Source organism: Gobius niger (assembly GCF_951799975.1).
Source record: "Gobius niger genome assembly, chromosome: 5".
NCBI classification, from domain to species: domain Eukaryota; kingdom Metazoa; phylum Chordata; class Actinopteri; order Gobiiformes; family Gobiidae; genus Gobius; species Gobius niger.
The window spans coordinates 9,520,580-9,541,361 of NC_136856.1; the positions used below are offsets into that span (position 1 = coordinate 9,520,580).

General features: G+C 41.9%; 1 protein-coding gene across 1 annotated transcript in view; it reads right to left on the reverse strand.

The window, feature by feature from the left end:
- tenm1 (teneurin transmembrane protein 1) overlaps positions 1 to 20,782 on the reverse strand; it is a 464,310-nt gene that overhangs the window by 40,723 nt on the left and 402,805 nt on the right. Inside the window, exons 24-27 of the mRNA XM_079556162.1 lie at positions 17,357 to 17,440; positions 14,252 to 14,446; positions 5,769 to 5,856; positions 936 to 1,132 (exon numbers count right to left, since the gene is read on the reverse strand). Of these exons, the coding sequence (XP_079412288.1) occupies positions 936 to 1,132; positions 5,769 to 5,856; positions 14,252 to 14,446; positions 17,357 to 17,440 (564 nt within the window). The remainder of the gene's footprint in view (positions 1 to 935; positions 1,133 to 5,768; positions 5,857 to 14,251; positions 14,447 to 17,356; positions 17,441 to 20,782) is intronic.

Here is a 20,782-nt window from a genome sequence, read left to right on the forward strand (position 1 = left end):
GGGAGGGGGAAAATAGAAGTAAATTAATGTTCTTATTATATTTTTGTCCTAAAACTAATGGATAACGCTAAATAACAATAGAATACACAACCAACCTTTGTCTTTAGTTTAAATTGTATTTAGTTGTTTAATTCTCTACATAGTTTGTATTCAACAATAGCCACTAGCTTAATGAAGTTGTCTGGGAATATTTTTTTATTTTCTGCGAGACTCTTCTAATCTTTCATTATAAAATAGCAGGTGTCTAAAGATGTCTGCCATTGCCTAAGTGAACATAGCAACCGCAGAATGCATTGACGTAAAGTGGGATTGAACTGGCAACCTTTCGGTCAGTGATCAAACAATTGTCAGTTTGTTTTTATCAACACTACAATTTGCCTCGAGTCTGTGCTGCACCTGCTGTACATTATTCTACAAATAAGAGGTGATCAAAGTCAGGCAGTTACCACAAGAGAGAGGGGCGTCCAGGATGACACTTAGTTATTCGAGGGTTGCACCAAGCTGGTACAAGGAGTTCAGTTCTTTTGTAAAATTAGTAGAATTGCATTAAGATTAGATTTTGGCATTCTGCAAACATGGCATGAATAGAGTCGTCCTAATGTATTCCCTTTGCTCACATTTGGTAAGTTTTGGTCATACATAAAATATAATTACAGTTTAATTGAACCCCAGGCAACCCCATATTTCTGACAACTGATCAGACTGACATCAATGTGATTACTTGTGTCAAAGTGCTGTCATGTGAGTCTAATCTTCATTCCCCAATGTTAAAAATCAGGATTTTTCCATCTCAACACTGCAGCCTAAAACCTCCTATTTAAAAACCTCTACCATCCTTTTTCCTGCTTTCCAGCCCCTACTCAACCATAATCCAGTGCTTCACTTGGGCACAGGGGACGCAGCCCGCCCAGTGGCCCGTGTCAGAGGAGCGGTACCTGGCTGAACAGATAGAGCTCCTGGTCCAGGGGGGAGCTGATCTCCACGAGGCCGGCCACATTGGGCTGTGGCTGGTTCAGGCTCACTGCGCGGATCCGGATGTTACCCAGGTCAGCGATGTAAAGGGTCCCGTTAGGCGCCACGGCCAGAGAGGAGGGGGCTTTGAGGCGGGCATCACGGGCATATCCACTGTCCCCTGTGGGATATAGAAAGACGGCCACTGTCAGACATAAGATTTCTTTAATTTCTACACTTGAAAAGACAGTTGATATAGTTACACAAAAACTATTAGTAACCCAGGAAGTCGTGTGTGGAATACAATATCATTTGTACTGTAGAGGTCGACTGCTATGGGTTTTTCTGAAGCTGATGCCGATTTATTATATTTTTTACTGGCCGATACCGATTTGCTCAGCCAATATTTTTCCAAATGCCTGGTCTATAATCCTGTTGAAACATAACTACTTGGCCACTCCAGCAGTGGCTGATTTAATGTAATTTCTTCAGGTGATCCAGTCATAGTTTCTGACCCAGCTTTGATTAGTTCCCACTAGTATTAGCATATTGCCGTTAGCCTTAGCGTGCTGTTGCTAAGCATTTTACGCGGTGATCAAAAATACAGTTGTGGAGGTTCAAACAAACTCAGCAATTGAATTCTCCAGGTTCTGTGCTTCAAAATGACAACCAGCATGTCGATATTGACTGAGGTTAAGTGAAACTAACTTTAGTCAAACTTTAATGCTTCTCACAACTTCCCTGAGGCCTTGGAAGTTGTGGAAGGACTCATTTTAGCCGTGACTTCGCACATTCGATTGCACTTATCGTTGCTAAATCGGCCATCCGCCGTTATGGTAAAATCCCCAAATATCGGCCTGATATATCGTCCGGTCGAGATATCGGTCAACAGCTAATTATTTGCACCATTAGACACAACAGAAATGAAAACTGAACCATAAACTTAAGCTGCTACATTGTCTTTCAGGGGAGTCCTGGCCACAGAAGGAAACGTATTGTACATGTTTTCAGTAGGACATCGGCATGTCCCTATGGAGGTGTAGATATGGCCATATATGAGGTTTAAACACATTAATTATTATTTCAATGACACATTGCAAAAACAGCAGTCAGTGTCTGAAGGTGACCATAAGAACAATGTTTTGTATTGCATTGTTTGTTACATTTAGGTAATCCATGTCCCATTCTTAACCTGATATTTGGAAAACAGTGACAATTTGTGATATCTATAATAGTCGATAGCAAGAAATAAAATAAAAAGTTGTGTACACTAAGTAGGAAAAGGAAAAGGCCTTTGAGCTTTGTAAAACGGTCCCTTGCCGAGGATTTCAAAGCTGTCCATCGGGCCCGGGACACGTGGGGTCCCATAGTGTCCCATTGTGGAGTGGATGTGGCCACCTTGATAGTGACTGGCCCTTATCAGACACTGGTCGCAGGTGAGTGAATTCGTTTGGGAGGCCGCCGTTCCGCAGCGGGATTAGGGCGAGCGGGGGCCTTTAGATCCCGTCCGTGTCGGGACTGTCCTGTGATGCCTCGCCCTGACAGCGGGACGGCGGTTTATCTCCTCCCAGCATGCAACAGCGCTGGTGTGTTCCCTTCGGCGTGTGTTGCTTCCGCGGCTGTTTACGTGTTGTGGACGGCGCCATCTAGCTGCGCGCGCGATCAAAGGCTCAGTGTGCGTTTATGGAGCGAAAGCTTCTGAGGGGCGCAATCATCTGTTAACAGCGAGACATGATTGAAAATATGCAAAGCGCGGCCAAGAAATAGGCATGGTTACAGCCCATTGGCTTGTGGCGTGGCACAGGCACTTCCCCGCCGTCGCCAATGGAAGAGAGACTTGATTTTATGAGCTGAATTAAATGATAAAATCGCATCCTCTGACACTTACAATGAAAGCATGGCCTAAACTGTCAAAGGAACATCTGCCTATTTGTTCGGTCCTTTTCGTCTCCCCTTTTATTACAGGTGCTCTCCGATGACACACCAAGCGTTTCAAACTCGCGCCCGCTCTTTCTTCTGCCAGCTGTAATTTGAATGGATTTGGAAGGTTTCTGTAAAGCTGCCTTTCTCCATCCCCCCCGAAACGTAGCTGGAGCTAGTTTTTGTAAGGAAGAAGGATCACCGCGAATACAAATATCAATACTCGCACTTTTGTATACGAATGTCTCACACGACGCTCACCGCTTTTTCCACACTGACCTTCAACGTGGCCATTTAACTTGCACGTCGCCTAAAATATCGTTATGCCATTATAAAACACGGCTAGGTTTTTTTTCAAATGGACCCTCAGTGCCCTTTTACTATAAATGTTGAATTGATATCTTAAACGGTTTAGCCTTTGAGAGCGAAGAATGTCACCGGCCTCCTCGAGCAAAGTTATTGGATTTGGGCAAGATTTGTACATCCACAAATGCACACATTTCCTTTCTTAACCTTTTCAGATGATGTATATCTATAAAAGCATCTTTAAGTGGACATATCGTCATGCTTAATTGAGGATATTTTGGGGACCTCAGGACTGATATTCTATAAATCTAAATAATGTCCATGTATAGAAAAGACAATGAGGAGTGAGAGACTGGGCTGGCCAGGATTCAAAGTGGAAGGGAGATCTCTCTGCAGGCAGTTGTGTGAATGGTACGGTATAAAATTATAAAATTTAAATCACAGTTGAAGACACATTTTTTTCAGGAAAGCCTTCGATAAATAGCCACCGACTCGACTGCTGTTTTTATGTGTTTTTGTATTTATTGTTGTCTACTATGATTCTTGTTTTTATCCTGGAAAGCGCTCTGGGCACCTTCTGGTTGTTGTTGGGCGCTATACAAATAAAATTTGATTGATTGATTGATTGAAAATTGTGAAAATAAGCTTTCGCTTTCAAATAATGACAAGCTAGCAAACTGACGGGGCCCTGATGAACTTTGAGCACAGAACGGGTCTGTGCAGGACCATGACATTCTAGGATGGGCGTGCTTCAGCGTAGGGCTGGGCGATATGGCCCAGAAATCACATCTCGATATATTTTGATATACGATATATATCCCAATATTTTTTCCACAAAGTGCGAGCTGTAAAATTAAATGTTAAGTCAAAATCAAAGCCAAACATGAGTAGTTTTATTGAAAACTCTATAAAATGTAAACATAAACACTGTATAACAAAGCACATTTCAACAAAAAAAATATCTTAAGAAGAAATAGCCTATAGAATAAGTATTACAGTGCAAATTCGAACTATATCGATATATGCGATATGGTCTAATTCCATATCTCATTTAACAACATATCAATATATATCTTAAATATCGATATATTGCCCAGCCCTACTTCAGCAGTAGAAGAAATTACCGAACAGGATTACCCTGAATTCCAGACTATTGAGCGCACCTGAATATAAGCCACACAAACAACATGATAAAGATTTTTTTTTAACATACATAGGCCGCACTGGTCTACAAGCCGCAGCTGCATAGAAGTGCTGGAAATACTGGACTTTTCTCTTTGTGCACAATCTGTTTTACCAAGAGGATGGTGGTACATTTACTTTCATGAAAGTATGTTACGAACTTCCATTATATTATTCTTTAAATGTGCATGTGTTCAGTCAAGCCAAAGCGCTGCCCGCACAGCGACTCAGGACACTGGACCCTCCATCATATTTCAGCAGTGAGAGAATTAACTACATTTATTTGCACTCTAAGCAACGGTAGCGTAGGAGGGCATCTTGCTGCCCCCGCTCCGGTGAGCAGTAAACACAGCAGACAGATGTGGAGGAACTAAGACAGCGATAAAGAGACACATGACACAATATTTAGTGAGACCATGAAAATCTATCAATTAGGCGCACTGCAAGGTTCAAAGGGTGGGAACAAAGTAACGGCTTCTTTATTTATGTTGTTCGTCTTGACTAGTTAAAACTACCAATTATCACCTACAAGAAAATAATCATGTTTCCAAGTGCTGCCATGTCACACACCCAACAAGGTCGAAAATCAGACTGAACCAGGCCTTTTTATAGAAATAACATAACTAAGAAGCAGAACCATTACATTGCATCTCCCTTTATGCCATTTTCACCTGGGAGTCCTGGGTTAGCCTTGTGCATGTGTAGTGTGCTATGTTTTCCTTTTGGTTCAGTGAAGTTTAAAACGTGATCTGGGGACCATCGACTGCACTTTCCATCATTTTCTTCCCAAAGTCCCTTGTCCTTATTTGCCAAACAGATCAAAGGAACCCGCAGGAGGTTCAAATTAAAATGATGTCACAAGCCGTGTAGATGCTGTTGAGGCGTGTTCCTTCAAAACCAGGCCAAGTGCACTGATCTGATACAATCTGCTCTCTAATATGAGTGCATTTACATGTTGCTCCCAATGTAATCCTATTAGTCATGATCTACTACACTCGCGTGGCGTAATCCCACTCTCCCACAACAATAAAAACAAGGGTGGTTGGAGTGGCTAAAAATGTAAATCAAGTCGGCTCAGGAGAGTTGTTGCTAAATATTCAATCAATAGAAAAAGTGTGATTCATTTTGTTAAGATCTAGCATCAATGTCCCGTCTTTGTACTAATGGGCCTAGATCAAGATTAAATCAGGACTAAAAAGGGAATTACATACAGTATAATGGACTGAATTATATGTAAACAGAGCCACATTTGTTTGTTGTCCACCAAGAGCGGCTATAACACTATGCTGAAATAAACCTACTCATGGCAATTATATGCATTTAAAACATTCGCATAAACCTGTTTAATCGACATATAAAACAATTCTCTGTGTGAGTGCAGTCTGAGTGCGTTGCGTTCAATGACCCACCGGAAAAGCAGTCACAGTTGGGATCTATTTTGCAGTCGCAGTCGGTGGGGGCTCCGGAGATGACCGATATCTCTCCATTTGTGGACACCTGCGGAGATTCCATGCAAAAAAAAGAAAAAAAAAACACAAATGTGACAAACGGCAAGGGACGCGGCGGGACGTCAGGGCTGAAAAGGACAATGATAATATTCACACTCAGCTCTGGCCGCTGTAATCTCTCACACACAAAGATAATCAGCGCAATTCATAAAAGCTGGAGGGGAGGAAGATTCGGGCACAGCTGCACGCCGAGGACCACAGAGATTGATCTTAAGAAGTGGACAATCAAATAAAAGAGTTGTACATGGAGCACTGTCTCTTACCGCTCTTCACACATTTTCACCTTCTGTTGCCCCGCCAAAAAGGCCTTAAATATGCGTATAGTATGTGAATATTAACTCACAAATGAAAGCAGTACTGAGTAACTCTTGCCCCTCGAGGCCATAAGCGCAACTGCAGGTGTCGTAGCAAGTTGCAATTTTTTAACTGAATTAATTCTCGGTGAGAGTAAATACTATGCTGACAGAAAAGGCGAAGGGAGAGAGGGATATTGCACATCCAATTATGCGATGGAAATATATTTTTTCACTCAAACTTGGCTGTAAATACTGTTTAAAGTGGCGCTAGCCCGCAGTTAGCTTTGCCCATTAGCCTGTTAGCTTCTTCTTCGTGATTCTATTAGCGTGTATTGGTGGCTCCGGTCCGGTAGCAGTCAAGTTGCAATTGTGGTTTTCTGGCCAGAGACACTGGGGGAGATGAAAGATCCTCCAATCATCCCTTTAACACTTGTATTACCCCCAGAGGGACTACAGAAAGGATTCATTAAGGTAAACAAGTTACTTAGTATATGTTTGTTAAGTGGTGATGTCACAGCTCTACTTCCGGGTCTGCAGATGTGCGAGAAACTACAAAGAAACTCTTACAACAATCAATATATCTGAAACTCAACAGAGAGTTACTGAACCTACTTATTTCTCCGACTCATTTGCCAAAAATGCCGCTCCTACTGCTATAAAAGTAATATTTACCAAAATCGGTACATCAGGGTTTAGCGGAGAGAAATGCTAACGGCGCAGCAGCTACGCTAACCCCGGAGGTACCGACTTAAGTAAATAATACTTTTTTTAGCAGTAGGTGCGGCATTTTTGGCTAATGAGTCTGAGAAATAAGTAGGTTCAGTAACTCTCTGTTGAGTTTCAGAAATATTGATGGATGTTTTTAGTTTTTTAATCGTTTTCTCTCACATATATACCGGTCTTCTAGTACCCGGAAGCGGAAGTCGTGACGTCACACTTAACAAACGTATTGCTTTAATCAAGGTCGAAACATTGTCTCAAAATGGTGTCTAAAAGTGGTGACCAAGTCCAAAAATAAAAGGTGCGACATTGGTCAGATGAAAGGAAAAGATTATGTTCGGGGAAATAATGATTAAAGGTGCATTTTGCAACTTTATATCTAAAAAAATAAACAAAAAAACATTGATATTTCTGCCTATTTGACCTTGTAGTGACCCTGTATGAGTGGTCAACATGGCACCTTTACTTTCGATCCTCATAGTCTTTATAACGCTCCAGGGTTTTGTAGGTTTTCTTGTGAAAGGGTCTGTCAGCAGTGAAAACCTTCCAAACAATTGATCCTGGAGCGTCCTGGAGACCACTGTGGTCAAAAGTAAAGTCGACATGCTGACCACTCATACAGCCCCTGGGTCACTACAAGGTCAAATAGGCACAAATATAAACTTTTTTTCCACATAAAAAGTTGCAGAGTGCACCTTTAAGTTAACCTTTTACTCCCCACCTGAACCGAACGCATTGTCTCCAGTTTGTCTTTACCAAAATCTAAAAGTTCACAGCCTTGGGTAAAGCCAAACTTGGTTCATGTGGGTGTAGATTTTACCCTTGATAAAATAGTACCCTGGTTCTGGTTTAGTCCAGGTTTTGGTTCTGATCACGGTTAGTCCTGGATTGTACCTGGTTCAGTCATGATCAAGTCTGGCTCATCATCCACGCAATGATAGAATTATATTAATAAAACTCTTATCATTTGCAACACCAGACGAAACACGTAGTCCTTATCTATCTAAGTCTATACCTGCGAGGGACGCAGCTCAATGTGCATTATGAATATTTCAAATCACTTAACTTTATTGCATTAGAGACAAATTGAAAGCGTTGGAGAAAATCTAACGCTGTTTTCCATTAACCTTAAGTCATCTCGCCACATTTGAACTCTGTGTTCACCGTATGGATGAGTCGCTTAATTGCCAGAAAATGTTCAGAAATATTTATGTTTGATCTGAGCTTTACTTTGGCTCACAGGCAACTTCTTCTTCTTTTTTTTTATGTATATATATCTGTGAAAACGTATGCGCTTCTAATTTGGGAACAGAGAGTTTTCGTAAAAGTTTCAAACACATAACTGATCTTGCGCAAACATTAAATCACGAAAAATAAACCAGTTAGGGACAACGCCTTGTTTGGATGTTCAAAGTTTGTTTCATCACAGTTGTAGAGGCATCCAATTTGTTTTTTTTGAGCTACTCAGAGGGACACGGTTTCTAATTGGGGAGACATTTTTGGAAAGCCACATGCTACTTGTCAGTTTTGCCCTTACTTCATTTAACATGGTAATGAGATAAACACTGCCACATGCTTATATCATTCCTAATGCGACAATGAAAATGAGTGGCCCCCGTATATGCACTGCCGGTGTGGTTTTGCATCACGTAGCGACGGTGCCACATCAAATTAGAGCTAACTGTGTCTAACGCTGTGCTTTTCAAACTGAGACACTGGTCCCATCATTTAATGACACTAGATGAGTTTTCAGTATTCAGTTTAGTTACAGCTAGATAAAGGAAACACTTAACTATGTAAACATATTTCCGTCTGAGATTAGCACTGGTTAAGCTTAAAACCTGTTCTTTTCGTATGTTCTCAGTTTTCTCTGGTTTATCGATCCTGATTAGGGCTGGGTGTATCTAATACCGGTAGGGGGCGGTATCGGAAAACAAAGATTCTTTTGGTGCCAAGTTTCTGTACTGTTTCTCTCCAGATGTCAATATGTGACCTGCAGCGAGTCTAAAAAAAGCAACATGAGCGTGAGTGGATAAATAGCCGCTTCACCGCCAATGCAGCTGTTTTCTTAAAGTCAAGCAAGGCGATAACTTACAAAACCTTATGGTTTGAGGTTCAGGAGGTTCAGGAGCAGGAGCAACGCCTAAAACAATCACTCCTGCATTCACCTAATCTATTTACCCATATATACCAAACCAAGCCTCGTCATCTCAGTTTGTTTGAAACTGTCGACCCCATCGTACCTCCCTCCATGTCCCATCGTACCTCCCTCCGCGTCCCATCGTACCTCCCTCCATGTCCCATCGTACCTCCCTCCGCGTCCCATCGCACCTCCCTCCATGTCTCACGATACCTACCTCCATGTCCCATCGTACCTCCCTCCACATCCCATTGTACCTCCCTCCATGTCACATCGTACCTCCCTCCATGTCTCACGATACCTACCTCCATGTCCCACCATACCTCCCTCCATGTCCCATCGTACCTCCCTCCATGTCCCATCGTACCTCCCTCCATGTCCCACTGTACTTCCCTCCATGTCCCACCGTACCTCCCTCCATGTCCCACCATACCTCCATGTCCCACCGTACCTCCCTCCATGTCCCACCGTACCTCCATGTCCCACCGTACCTCCCTCCATGTCCCACCATACCTCCCTCCATGTCCCACCGTACCTCCATCTCCCACCGTACCTCCCTCCATGTCCCACCATACCTCCCTCCATGTCCCACCGTACCTCCATGTCCCACCGTACCTTCCTCCATGTCCCACCGTACCTTCCTCCATGTCCCACTGTACCTCCCTCCACGTCCCACCGTACCTCCCTCCATGTCCCACCGTACCTCCCTCCATGTCCCACCGTACCTCCATGTCCCACCGTACCCTCCTCCATGTCCCACCGTACCCTCCATGTCCCACCGTACCCTCCTCCATGTCCCACCGTACCTTCCTCCATGTCCCACTGTACCTCCCTCCACGTCCCACCGTACCTCCCTCCACGTCCCACCGTACCTCCCTCCATGTCCCACCGTACCTCCATGTCCCACCGTACCTCCCTCCATGTCCCACTCCAAACTATCCTTGTGGATAAAATCTTAATTGCACTTTGATGTGGTGTGGTCCTGGCTAGTGAATAATAATTATTAGAGATGGCTGAGCCGGTCTGAGTCAGGGCCAAACCAGGACTTGGACTAAACCAGTTGTAAACCCTGGACTAAGACAGGACTGAATAAGAAACTAGAGCTCTTAGGCGAATTGAGAAGCATAACACAGCAGTGACAAAGACTTACCTTTAGTGACAGACCAACAGAGGCTGAGCTTATGTGTATGTTGTTTAAATCAAAGATTGTTTGTGGAAAAGTGAACGCTCACTCTGTATTACACATTTTTGGTACAGTTTTGGTACATTTTTATTGTGTAAAGACGTATGAAGTTTGTTTCAGTTTGTCACTGACCAGCACAGCTAATATTTAGAAAAGTTTAGCTGAAAGAAAAAGATGTCATGATGTGGATCTGTCCCTGTAGCTCAGAAGGCAATAATGTCCTCCCTTTATTGTTGCTTAAATTCTGCTCAAAACATGAAGTTGCAGGTGTTGCTTTCTCTTGTGCTGTTTTATGACACCCTGAACGATACTTTTTTGAAAAACATGGGTTTTGGAAAAAGTACCCAAAGTACCCAAAGGACCGAAAAAGCAGATTAAGGTAGTGGTATCGGGGAAAAAAATATGTTTTTGGTCCTGATTCTGTTCGCATGGTAGATCCCAGTTTGAGAATTGAATATGTAAAATTTGTATTTTGTGGCAAAACATGCAGATGTATAGTATATGTAGCAATTTAGCTCAGATGAGTTTAATGAGAGTTCTAATGAGACAAACCCTTTTCCAAATCCCATGTGCCTCAGCATTATTATGTCCATGAGAATGATATAGTAACAATGAGACCCAGGAGATGGGCCTGGTGAAAATGATGAGGGCTCCTCCTGCTGGCAGATGTAGGAAGGACTTATCAAAAACTAGCTTCCAGTTTCAATGTACAGCTTGGTTTACAGCTCCAGCACGGCGCGATGAACACACTTGCAGTGCAGAGTGGCTCAGGATCAATACACTCTTGGATTATGGCTTTAAAAATGTTGGGGACAGTTTCGGCTTTTAACAATGACACACTTGTATCCAGGAAGTACAGAACCAAGTGTCGACACCGTATAGAAAGAGTTACAGGATCACTCAAAGCTGCGTGAATGGCAAGGCAAGGCAAGGCAAGTTTATTCGTAGAGCACAATTCATACACAAGGCAATTCAAAGTGCTTCACAGAGAAGAAAGCAAATAGAATCAATAAAAACATCAACATAAAACTAATCAATTACAGTAAGAGGCAAGAGTGTAGATAAAATATTTTCAGTTATATGCATTTTTAAGTCTTGTTTTGACTCGCTCTGTCTTGAGCACTATTTCGCTCTGTCTTGAGCACTATTTTTAAGTCTTGTTTTGACTCGCTCTGTCTTGAGCACTATTTCACTCTGTCTTGAGCACTATTTTTAAATCTTGTTTGGACTCGCTCTGTCTTGAGCACTATTTCGCTCTGTCTTGAGCACTATTTTTAAGTAAGAACACTATTTTTTGAGCACTATTTTTAAGTAAGAATGTAAGCTGTGTCTATGAACAGGTTTATATCATGTTTTAAAGATCAAATAAACAAACTTGTTGCATCGCATTGGTCCAAAACAAATCTCTAAAAATTAGCAGGGAATCAGTGAATTAGTTACTGTTGATTCTGCCGGGGCCAAACGTTCGGCGTCATAGCAGGAATAAGCAAACACCCAACCACAGCAGTGCCCAAACACGCAAGAGTGTCCAAGGCACGTATCTGCTTAATAAGGCTAGACTGAGAAAATCTGTCACCCGTCTACAATTTGCAAGCAAAAAGCGCCGGCAATTTGTATGTGAGAGAGAGAGAGAGAGTGACATTTACTGCGCCTTGAGATGCGCTGTCTACATTAATGTTTGAACTGAAACGCTGAAAAACAACACTGTCAAGTTTATTTAATGGTTAGGACTTTTAAAAAGTGCTGAAAGTTGCTGATGGGAGTCTTGGTCAATCCTTAAATAACTTTTAATTACTCGTCTGCAGCGGGAAGACTTGCAGCCCTTGTTTCACTGTCTGCAATTCATCTTGGTCCAAGCGCAACAATTGGGGCTTACCGAAATAAACAGAACGCAAACAAGGGCTTTCAAGTGGGTCTGGTTTGTGCTTTATCTAAAAAGGGAAACCGCATTTGTGTTCACGTCTTTGAATTTGACGATTTGAGAATCAAAGGAGGAGGGCAGGGGTCAGTATAGCTACGGGAGTGCCGCAGTTCTTCTTCCATCATCGCTGATTGTTAGTGATCGGATGGAGGTTCACTTCACATTAGTCGTGCATGTGTTATTGAACTGGGGGCATGCATATGATGTCACAGCATGGCAACTGAAGCCAAATCAGCGTCAGTGTTGAGCTAATGTTTGTCACATCTTAATATTATTGTGAAAAAGGGAAAATGATGGTAATTGTTTTTTGCCTTGATTAGTTTTTTGACACACAGAGAAGATGCTGAACTTTGAGCAGTTTTTTGGCAGTAATTAGAGAAGCGATTATGGACATATTAACCTCGTAACCCCCACCTGAACCGAGCACATTTTCTCCAGTTTTACCCAAATCTAAAAGCTTCTTCGAAAATAGCGACAAACATGGCGAAAACGCAACAAAAAAGCCACCAAAAAGTGACAAAAAAGCAACAAAGAAGTGACAAAGAAGCAGTAAAAGAACGACAAAACGTGCCCAAAAAGCAACAATAACACAACAACAACAAACAAAACTACAAAAATGCATCAAAAAGTGACAAAAATGTGGTGAAACACGACAAAAAAGCGACGAAAGTGACAATGCGACAGAAAAAGTTTCAAATGAGGCGTTACACGGTTGCTCTCCAGTCTAGAAGTTTGGGTAAAGCCGAACTGGAAAATGCCCTCGGTAAGAGGTTAACCCTAATCAGAGGTTTAAAGATGCGCAATATGGCCGTAAAAAGACAAATTCCTTTCTGTTACGTGAAGCCTATTTCTTACACTCTATAGACGCATTTTACTATAGAGGGTATGCAGATGAGGTCACTTTGACGTCGTTAAGGTTTCTGTTTAGAATGTAAATGATGTAAATGTAAGCGGCTCAATGGAAAGATCGACCTCTGAACTTAGTCGTATACTGTACTACATTTGTCAACAGAGATAGAAGACACTGACTCCAAAACCTCTTACCTCTGCCTGACCCAAGCGCATTGTCTCCAGTTCAGCTTTACCCAAATCTAAAAACTTCTGGACTGGAGCTTACAGCCTATAAGACCAACAAAAGTGAAAGTAACTTTTTTTGTCCCATTGTCACATTTTTATGATGTTTTTGTTTGTTTTCTGTTGCTCTTTCATCACTTTTTCCATTGCCTTTTTCACACTTAAATGTGTGTTCGTTTTTTCAGGCAGGTTTTTGTTGCTTCTTTGTCACTGTTACTGACGCTCTTTTTTGCTGTGTTTTTAAGAGAGATTCTTCTTTCAGATTTGGGTAAAGCCAAACTGGAGAAGATGGGGCTAAGAGGTTAAAAATACACCATATAATATATGCTTAGTTTAATTGTACCACTTTGAGGTATTGATTTAGTTACATCTGCGGAAGTAAAGCATTCAACCTTGAACCAAAAGCTTACTTCTTTCCAACTGCTAGGAAAGGGTCAGTAACATAATAATTATTTTTCTTTCCCTCTGGATATTTTATTGCTCAAAGTAGAGAAAGAGAATTAACTTCTCTAAAGAAATCCCTTCTGACCGCATTGTAGTGCGATGATACGGACAGAAAAATACTGACAAAATGAAAAAAGTACCCAAATGTGCTCGCTTTACTGTATCTCAAAATGCTCCCAGCCTCCTCGGTGGAGCAGAGTGTTCCTGCCTGTCTCCACATGGGCCCGACATGCTGCTCCTGCTGACCACAAAGAGACTATTGATTTTGTCCGGCGGCAACGTCTATGTGGCGCTACAGCCAAAATGTTCTCAGTCCTGATAGCGTGGTGATAGCTAATGGCGCTAATGCACTCTTTTTTTTTTTTTTGTAGGTCTAAAACTGAAATAGACTTTTGGAAATAGGCCGAGAGTGCTGCTCCTCTGTGGAGTATATGGATCATGTAGAAAACAGAGACCACTTCATTGTACGTAATTGCAAAAAAGCACTTATAAAACACTACCCTGTAACGTGTTATCAAAATGTTCATCGCTTGAGGTGGACAAAATATAGCAATTAATCATTTCAACCAACAAAGCCCAGATAAAGTTGTAGGACTGGTAATTTACCTGCTGAATGCGGTTGATGCGTCTTTCGTCAGTCTCTGCGATGTACAGTGTTCCCAGGTGGGACATAGCGATGGCTTTGGCTGCCTCCAGGGTGGCCCGGACCGCTGCTCTGCTCACAAGATGGTGGTCGATCCCCGGGACTTGGCAGTGGATGGGACGCCCCGCTACGATTCGCACATGCAAACTCTCGGAAACCTGGAAACAAAGCCATAACGAAGCCTTTAGTGAACTAAAGTACTGTAAAAAACTGTGAATGTGCATGTACTGATTTTAAAACATAATGATAGTAGGAAATAGAGATGGGAAGCGTTTTAGATAGCAGATTGGGTTCATTGGCCATAGCACCTGATGTCACGCTGACGGTAAGGTTTCTGTTTAGAATGGAAATGATGTAAATGTAAGGACATTGCTCAGTGAGAGGAGAGCTCTATGGAAAGATCTACCTCTGCACTTGATAAGTGCTCTGCCCGATCCTGTCAGATATTGGAAGCTAACTAATTCACGACATACCACTTCCTGCAAGACTCCACTTAATTTAGCACCAGCTTGAAAGCAAAAAGTGATAATATATACTAATAATAGCAATTTTTTTATATAGTTGGAAAAATAAATTCAGGCGTCAAGGGGTTAAAGCAGCTCTGCTTGTGCACAAGTCTCTCCATGCCCCAGTGCTGAAGCACAACATTGACATCTTGGTGCCGTATGAAGCATCTCAGACTCTGAGACCCCAGGGCAGGGTTTCCTGCTGGTGCCCAAAGTCAGGGCTGAACTCGGTGAGGCACGGTTTTGGTTTCATGAAGCTAAAATTTGGAACGAATTTTTCTGTAGTTTTCGAGAAAGCCTGAAAACATGTTTATTTAATTGTGCTGCCCAAAGTCTTTCATCTGCACCTCCTTGTAATTATATGTAGAAACACTGTTAATACATTCCTTTTCTGTAAAGCACATACATTCACACAAGCAGGGTTTAACTGATACAACAACACATTTTATTTTATATTTGGTTTATATACATTGTTAATTTATGCTTAAAACAAGTACAATCACAGCCTTTATATACGTGTGTGTGTGTGTGTGCGCGTGTGTGCGTGTGTGTGTGTGTGTGTGTGTGTGTGTGTGTGTGTGCGTGCGTGCGTGCGTGCGTGTGTGTGTGTTTGTGTGTGTGCGTGCGTGCGTGCGTGCGTGCGTGCGTGCGTGTGTGTGTGTGTGTGCGTGCGTGCGTGTGTGTGTGTGTGTGTGTGTGTGTGTGCGTGCGTGTGTGTGTGTGTGTTTGTGATCTGCTGGAAAGCACATATTAGCTTGTATCGGGGCGTCTCTTTGTAAACACACTAATTATTCTCTTCTAGTTTAACTTAAGCCTTGCCTCATCTATTGACTCATTATGTTTTTACAGCACATATTTCAACGCCGCGGAGCCATTAATTTTAAAATCACAACCTGAGCGACGTACTAAAGAACAGCCTCACGCCACAGCTGTTGATAACGTCTTATTCTTTTAACAAGCCCCCCTTTTATGTATCGAGACGTCAACGTTCTTCCACTGACAGCCCTGCAATTGGTATGAAATATTTTATTATTCATTCTTCACAAGTACACGCTGCCGCCGGAGCCATACAGCCAGCATGGAAAACATTAAGTGAATTTATATGCGCTATTCCTGCCATTGTAATAAAGCGATGAGGGTTTTTGAGGCATCCAGGGTGCCAGAAACAAGCTAATGCTAATTAAAAGATTCCACAGTATACTCGGTGAAGTTCATGTTGTTGTGAATCATAAGGAACTATAGATATATCTTATACTGTATGGCAGGGGTAGGCAAGTTTTCTTAACGGAGGGCCAATTTGTTTCATTGTAAAAAGACCGAGGGCCGAAGCCGCCAGTTTTAGGTCAAAGTAAAACACTGGAAAAATTACCATCTTAAATGACTTAAAATTGCTTGAATAAAGGTTCTTTATGTTGAATTTGAGTCTGGAATAATCTAAGATACAAATGCTAATGCCAATGGAACAAGCATAAAACAAACTTTGAAATCAGACAAATGAACTTTTACTTTTAAAAACATTTGTTTTACATTACACAATATAATCTGACTTAAAGGGATATTTCAGGATATTTGACATAGGGCCTCATTTCCTAGTTATCCAGAGTGTTGCTGATTTCTGGAGATATTTTTCTTGTAATTCATGCAGTTCTTATATTTGAAGAGTTTTGTGGCGCTAGGCTAGTGCATGTCTATGGTATCAGCTAGCCTGCATTAAAAACAGTCTGACCCGCTCCACAGAGCACCTGAGGCAAATCACTTATAACACCAGACTAACCATATAAATGTCTATATAAATTGATAGAATAATTTTTGGAATATAACTGACCTGCATCACATGAATGATCGCATTTTGAGGGACTATTTTATAGCAGATCACTCCGCCGCTGCGTAGCTTATACGACCACGAAGCTGATGCTGCTCAAATATAACTTCTTTTAAATGCAAAAATGGTTAAAATTATTCTATTGACACAGACATTTATATGGTTAGCCTGGCATTATAAGTGATTTGCCTCAGGTGCTCTGTGGAGCGGGTCAGACTGTTTTTAATGCAGGCTAGCTGATACCATAGAAATGCGCTAGCCTTGCATTAGCCTAGCGCCACGAAACTCTTCAAATATAAGAACTGCATGAATTACAAAAAAAATATCTCCAGAAATCAGCAACACTCCTATGTCAAAAATCCTGAAAAATCCCTTTAAGAGAATAATGACTTGTTCCATTGGCAATGAAATGTTTTATCTGATCTAAGACCAGACCAAATTTACTCAAACTTTAGATTGAAACTCTAGTAGGTTTCTGTCATTTCTTCAATCATTTTTTATTAATTTTTTTCCAGTGCAAATGCCAGAGTTGTACATGATATGACCTAATTGGGTGTATTGACAGTATTCCACCCATTTAACCTTAAAAATGTAAAAGTACTTTCTGAATTGTGTCACTGTGTTTCTCAAAATCACCTTGAGGCTGTCGAAACAGAAGCATGGACTTTGATTTTGGATCACATGGTGGATCACATGCAGCTTAATACTCAAAAACACTGTGTTGTTTTTTTTCTAGTTACCTGTAGCACGATGTTGTTGTCCAGTATGTACAAAGAATTGTCCAGCGGGTTAATGGCGAGGTCTGTTGGCCATTCCAGCCGCACCTGTTGTGCACAAAAAAGACAAAAAAAACAACAACACAAAAGAGTTATTTTCTTTTTCTTCTTTCTAAGACCAGCACAAAGGAAACAGGACCGCCTTGCAGTCTCTCCCCCCCTGCAAGTGTCAGTAACAGGTGAGCGCAAATAATATCTTCTTAATAACATAGCATTAGGCGACTGACCCTCCCTGTTCATGCAAAGGTCAGTGGTGGGCAGAAAGCTGTCCCCGTGTTTATTCAAGCCTCACGCTGGCTCACCTCGGCACTGTTCCAAATGTCAGCCAATAACCGTCATTCTCAAATAGCACACCAGCCGCACGGCACCGCGGGGGGGGGGGGGGGGGGGGGTCAAGGGAAGAGACAGTCACAAGCACAACCATAGTGTTCAAAGCTGAGAGAGAGACGCGGAGCAGAGAGGAAGAGGCAGCAGACTGGTAAAAAAAATATGCTTAATGAACAACACATTATTACTGAACTTAGCGTCTTGAAGTACATTTTTGCTCAGTTCTCTTAGAATGTTGTGAATATTATTTGAAACACTGTAGTTTTACCTTTCCCCATACTTTTAATTGTATCAGATCTGACTCGCAATTTTGCAGGGAGTGGGACATCACCAGCTCGTCTCCTTCGTTCCCCAAGTAACACAACATGAGTTTTGGATACATAAGGTCTTCCTCCAAAACTGCACTCAAAAACAGCTTCGTAGGTGTCCAGTTTTGTGGCATGTTTGTTTATGAAGTGCAAAAAAAACCCCTATCTGATAAAAGAGGTTTGTGCATATAATCCTGTTTGTTATTGTGTTGAATCATGGGAAGAATATTTACTGCTCAAATCAACAAATAAACTAAACTAAGATATTTAACTATTGTCAGTGGTGGGCAGTCAGGACCAGCAGGGTCTTCTCTAAGAAAAAAATAAATTATAAAAAGTGTATTTAACTGTATGTAATTTGATTAATAATCAGTTAGGTTGCTTACATTGGCATTGTTGTGCCTTAAACACCTCTGGCAAACTGCTCCTCCTTTGGGCCTGCTCTAGTAGTAGTAGAAATTTATTGTCCCTGTGGGGAAATTCATTTGCAGTGAGTGGAAATACACAACGACAACAATGACCAGAGCAGACAGATCCAAACACTGACAAAATACAAAGAACAAACCGCGGCCTGTCGCTCTCAGTTTAAATTATGTTAAAATCATTACCTACGTTCCTTAAAACCTTCTCTGACAGACCCGCTGTACAGAATAGACAAATTACTGTTGGTTACTTCATATTGTTGGTTTGTTTAATTGTAAAATGGCTTGTGGCACAAATGACTGCCTGGTTCTGTTTTTAGACAGGGCGGGGCACCTGTACCTTCGACCTGAGGATAGCAGCTCAAACTCTCTCAACAGAGGATGTTTTGAGTCCAATAATATTATGTCTGCTTTATCTAGACCAAAATAAATGTCCTGCAGACCCGTTATAGGAACACCTAGGATTTTGCTTGCGACTGTACATATTTTCCTAAGGGAGTTCTTTTGCGCCTCAGTCATGGCCCCGAACCAACAGATGATACAGAAAGTCAAAGAACTTTCCACTCTACAGATCCAGGTAGATTCTGGCAGAATTATCAGCCAATCAAAATTCAACGTGCAATGACAGTGCGTCCCGCTAATGTAGCTGCGCATGAGCAAGATGTTCCAGCCACTCAGAAGTGCAGGCTCAACTAAACCGGATAAACAAAATATTCCTCTATTTGCTCTCCCTTCTTCATGAAGAGCTTCGATAGCAAAGCAGCGGGAACGACAGCGGGAACGACAGCGGGACACAGATGCTTTGCTCCCCCGGATAGGAGGAAGGTTTGCCTTTGTTTCCCCGCACCAGCTGTTGGGAGTCGGGCAGGGAACACGAAATGCAAAGCACCAAACTGGAAGTTTAGTGTCTTTTTATTGTTTTGGATTTTGCATCTGGATTATATATTTATTTATTCATTTATTTGAGGGACAGCACATAATAATGGACATTTTTGTAAATATGTCAGAATCAGCCACACGGCTATTTTTCATCTGTAAAGTGATCTTGTTGATCTCTGGAAGTCTCTCTCTGTCAATTAAACATCTCATGAAGACAGCTGCCAGTTTCCATGTTTATAAAGGGCTCGTCTCCGCCTGTCATGTGTCATGTGTTTCGTATATTACTGTTCTCAATGGTTTAGTTTGGGGCGTTTGCTTTGGCTTGCTGTGTTGATACTAGAGATGGGAATCGAGAACCGGTTCTACTTGTAGAGAACTGATGTAGCTATCCAGCGTAACCGAATGTCTCCTTCACTAACGATACCTCTCATCGATGACACTTTGTGCCGCAGCCTCTTCATATTATACTTAAAACTGCCTGAGCCACTGCAGACCCACACCTGCAGATACACACATCACAAACTAACGCCTACGCTGTTTTAGGATACGCGCTGTAACGAGCCCGTCCTCTTGATAAGCAGAACGTGCAGCTGCTACGCACTGAAGAACTAAAACAATGTGCACGTGCTACGCTGCGAAAAGTAAATATCAAGCATTGGCTTAAATGACTTGACTTGAGGAAATGCATCTTGTTGTTTTCACTCATTTAGACACTTTTCCTGATGGGACCAAGTTTACTTTGCTTGGACCATTTCAGACCAGTTCTAATGTAAATCTCGCTTGAAATACGAAAGTAAAACTGCCAATGAGATAAGACCACTTTTCTTACCCCATTGGCAAAGAAAATTACCTGAAATAAGGACGAAATGTATCGAAACGAGTCAGAAACTTCTCAGAACAAGTGAAATGATGCCCAAACACATCTTATCTAGTCAAAACAACTAATATTTGGAGTATTGTGTTTGCTAATCTCATTTATTACGTTTTGCAGTGTAACACATGTGCTTCTGTGCGCGTCACTATCTTTATCCTATATCCTTTGACCCTCGTTCATAAAAATAGAGCAAGGGAGAGAAGTCGGTAAGAAAATAACAAGCGATCTGTTTAGGTGTAGCTCCATGCATCAATCAATTTCTATGTGTTTGAGTAAACCCTGTTTGCTCCTGAAGGCCCTGACTGGAACAGCACACCACTGACTTATTGTTTAGATACTTTACTATTAACCCTGAATTATCGAGTGCATAAATTGCTCCATTCGGATTATCCTGCCCGGCTTCACGTTCAAAGCCACAGCATGCTACAAAGACGGCGCATTTGAGGGATGGCCGCGGTGATTGATGACGGCGAGGATAGATTGGTAAATAAATGGATCATGTTAAATTGCCACTGACATGTCCAATTATAGGCAGCGTCAGACGAGCGAAAGGAGCTTCTGAAATCCCATTTTAGGAGCC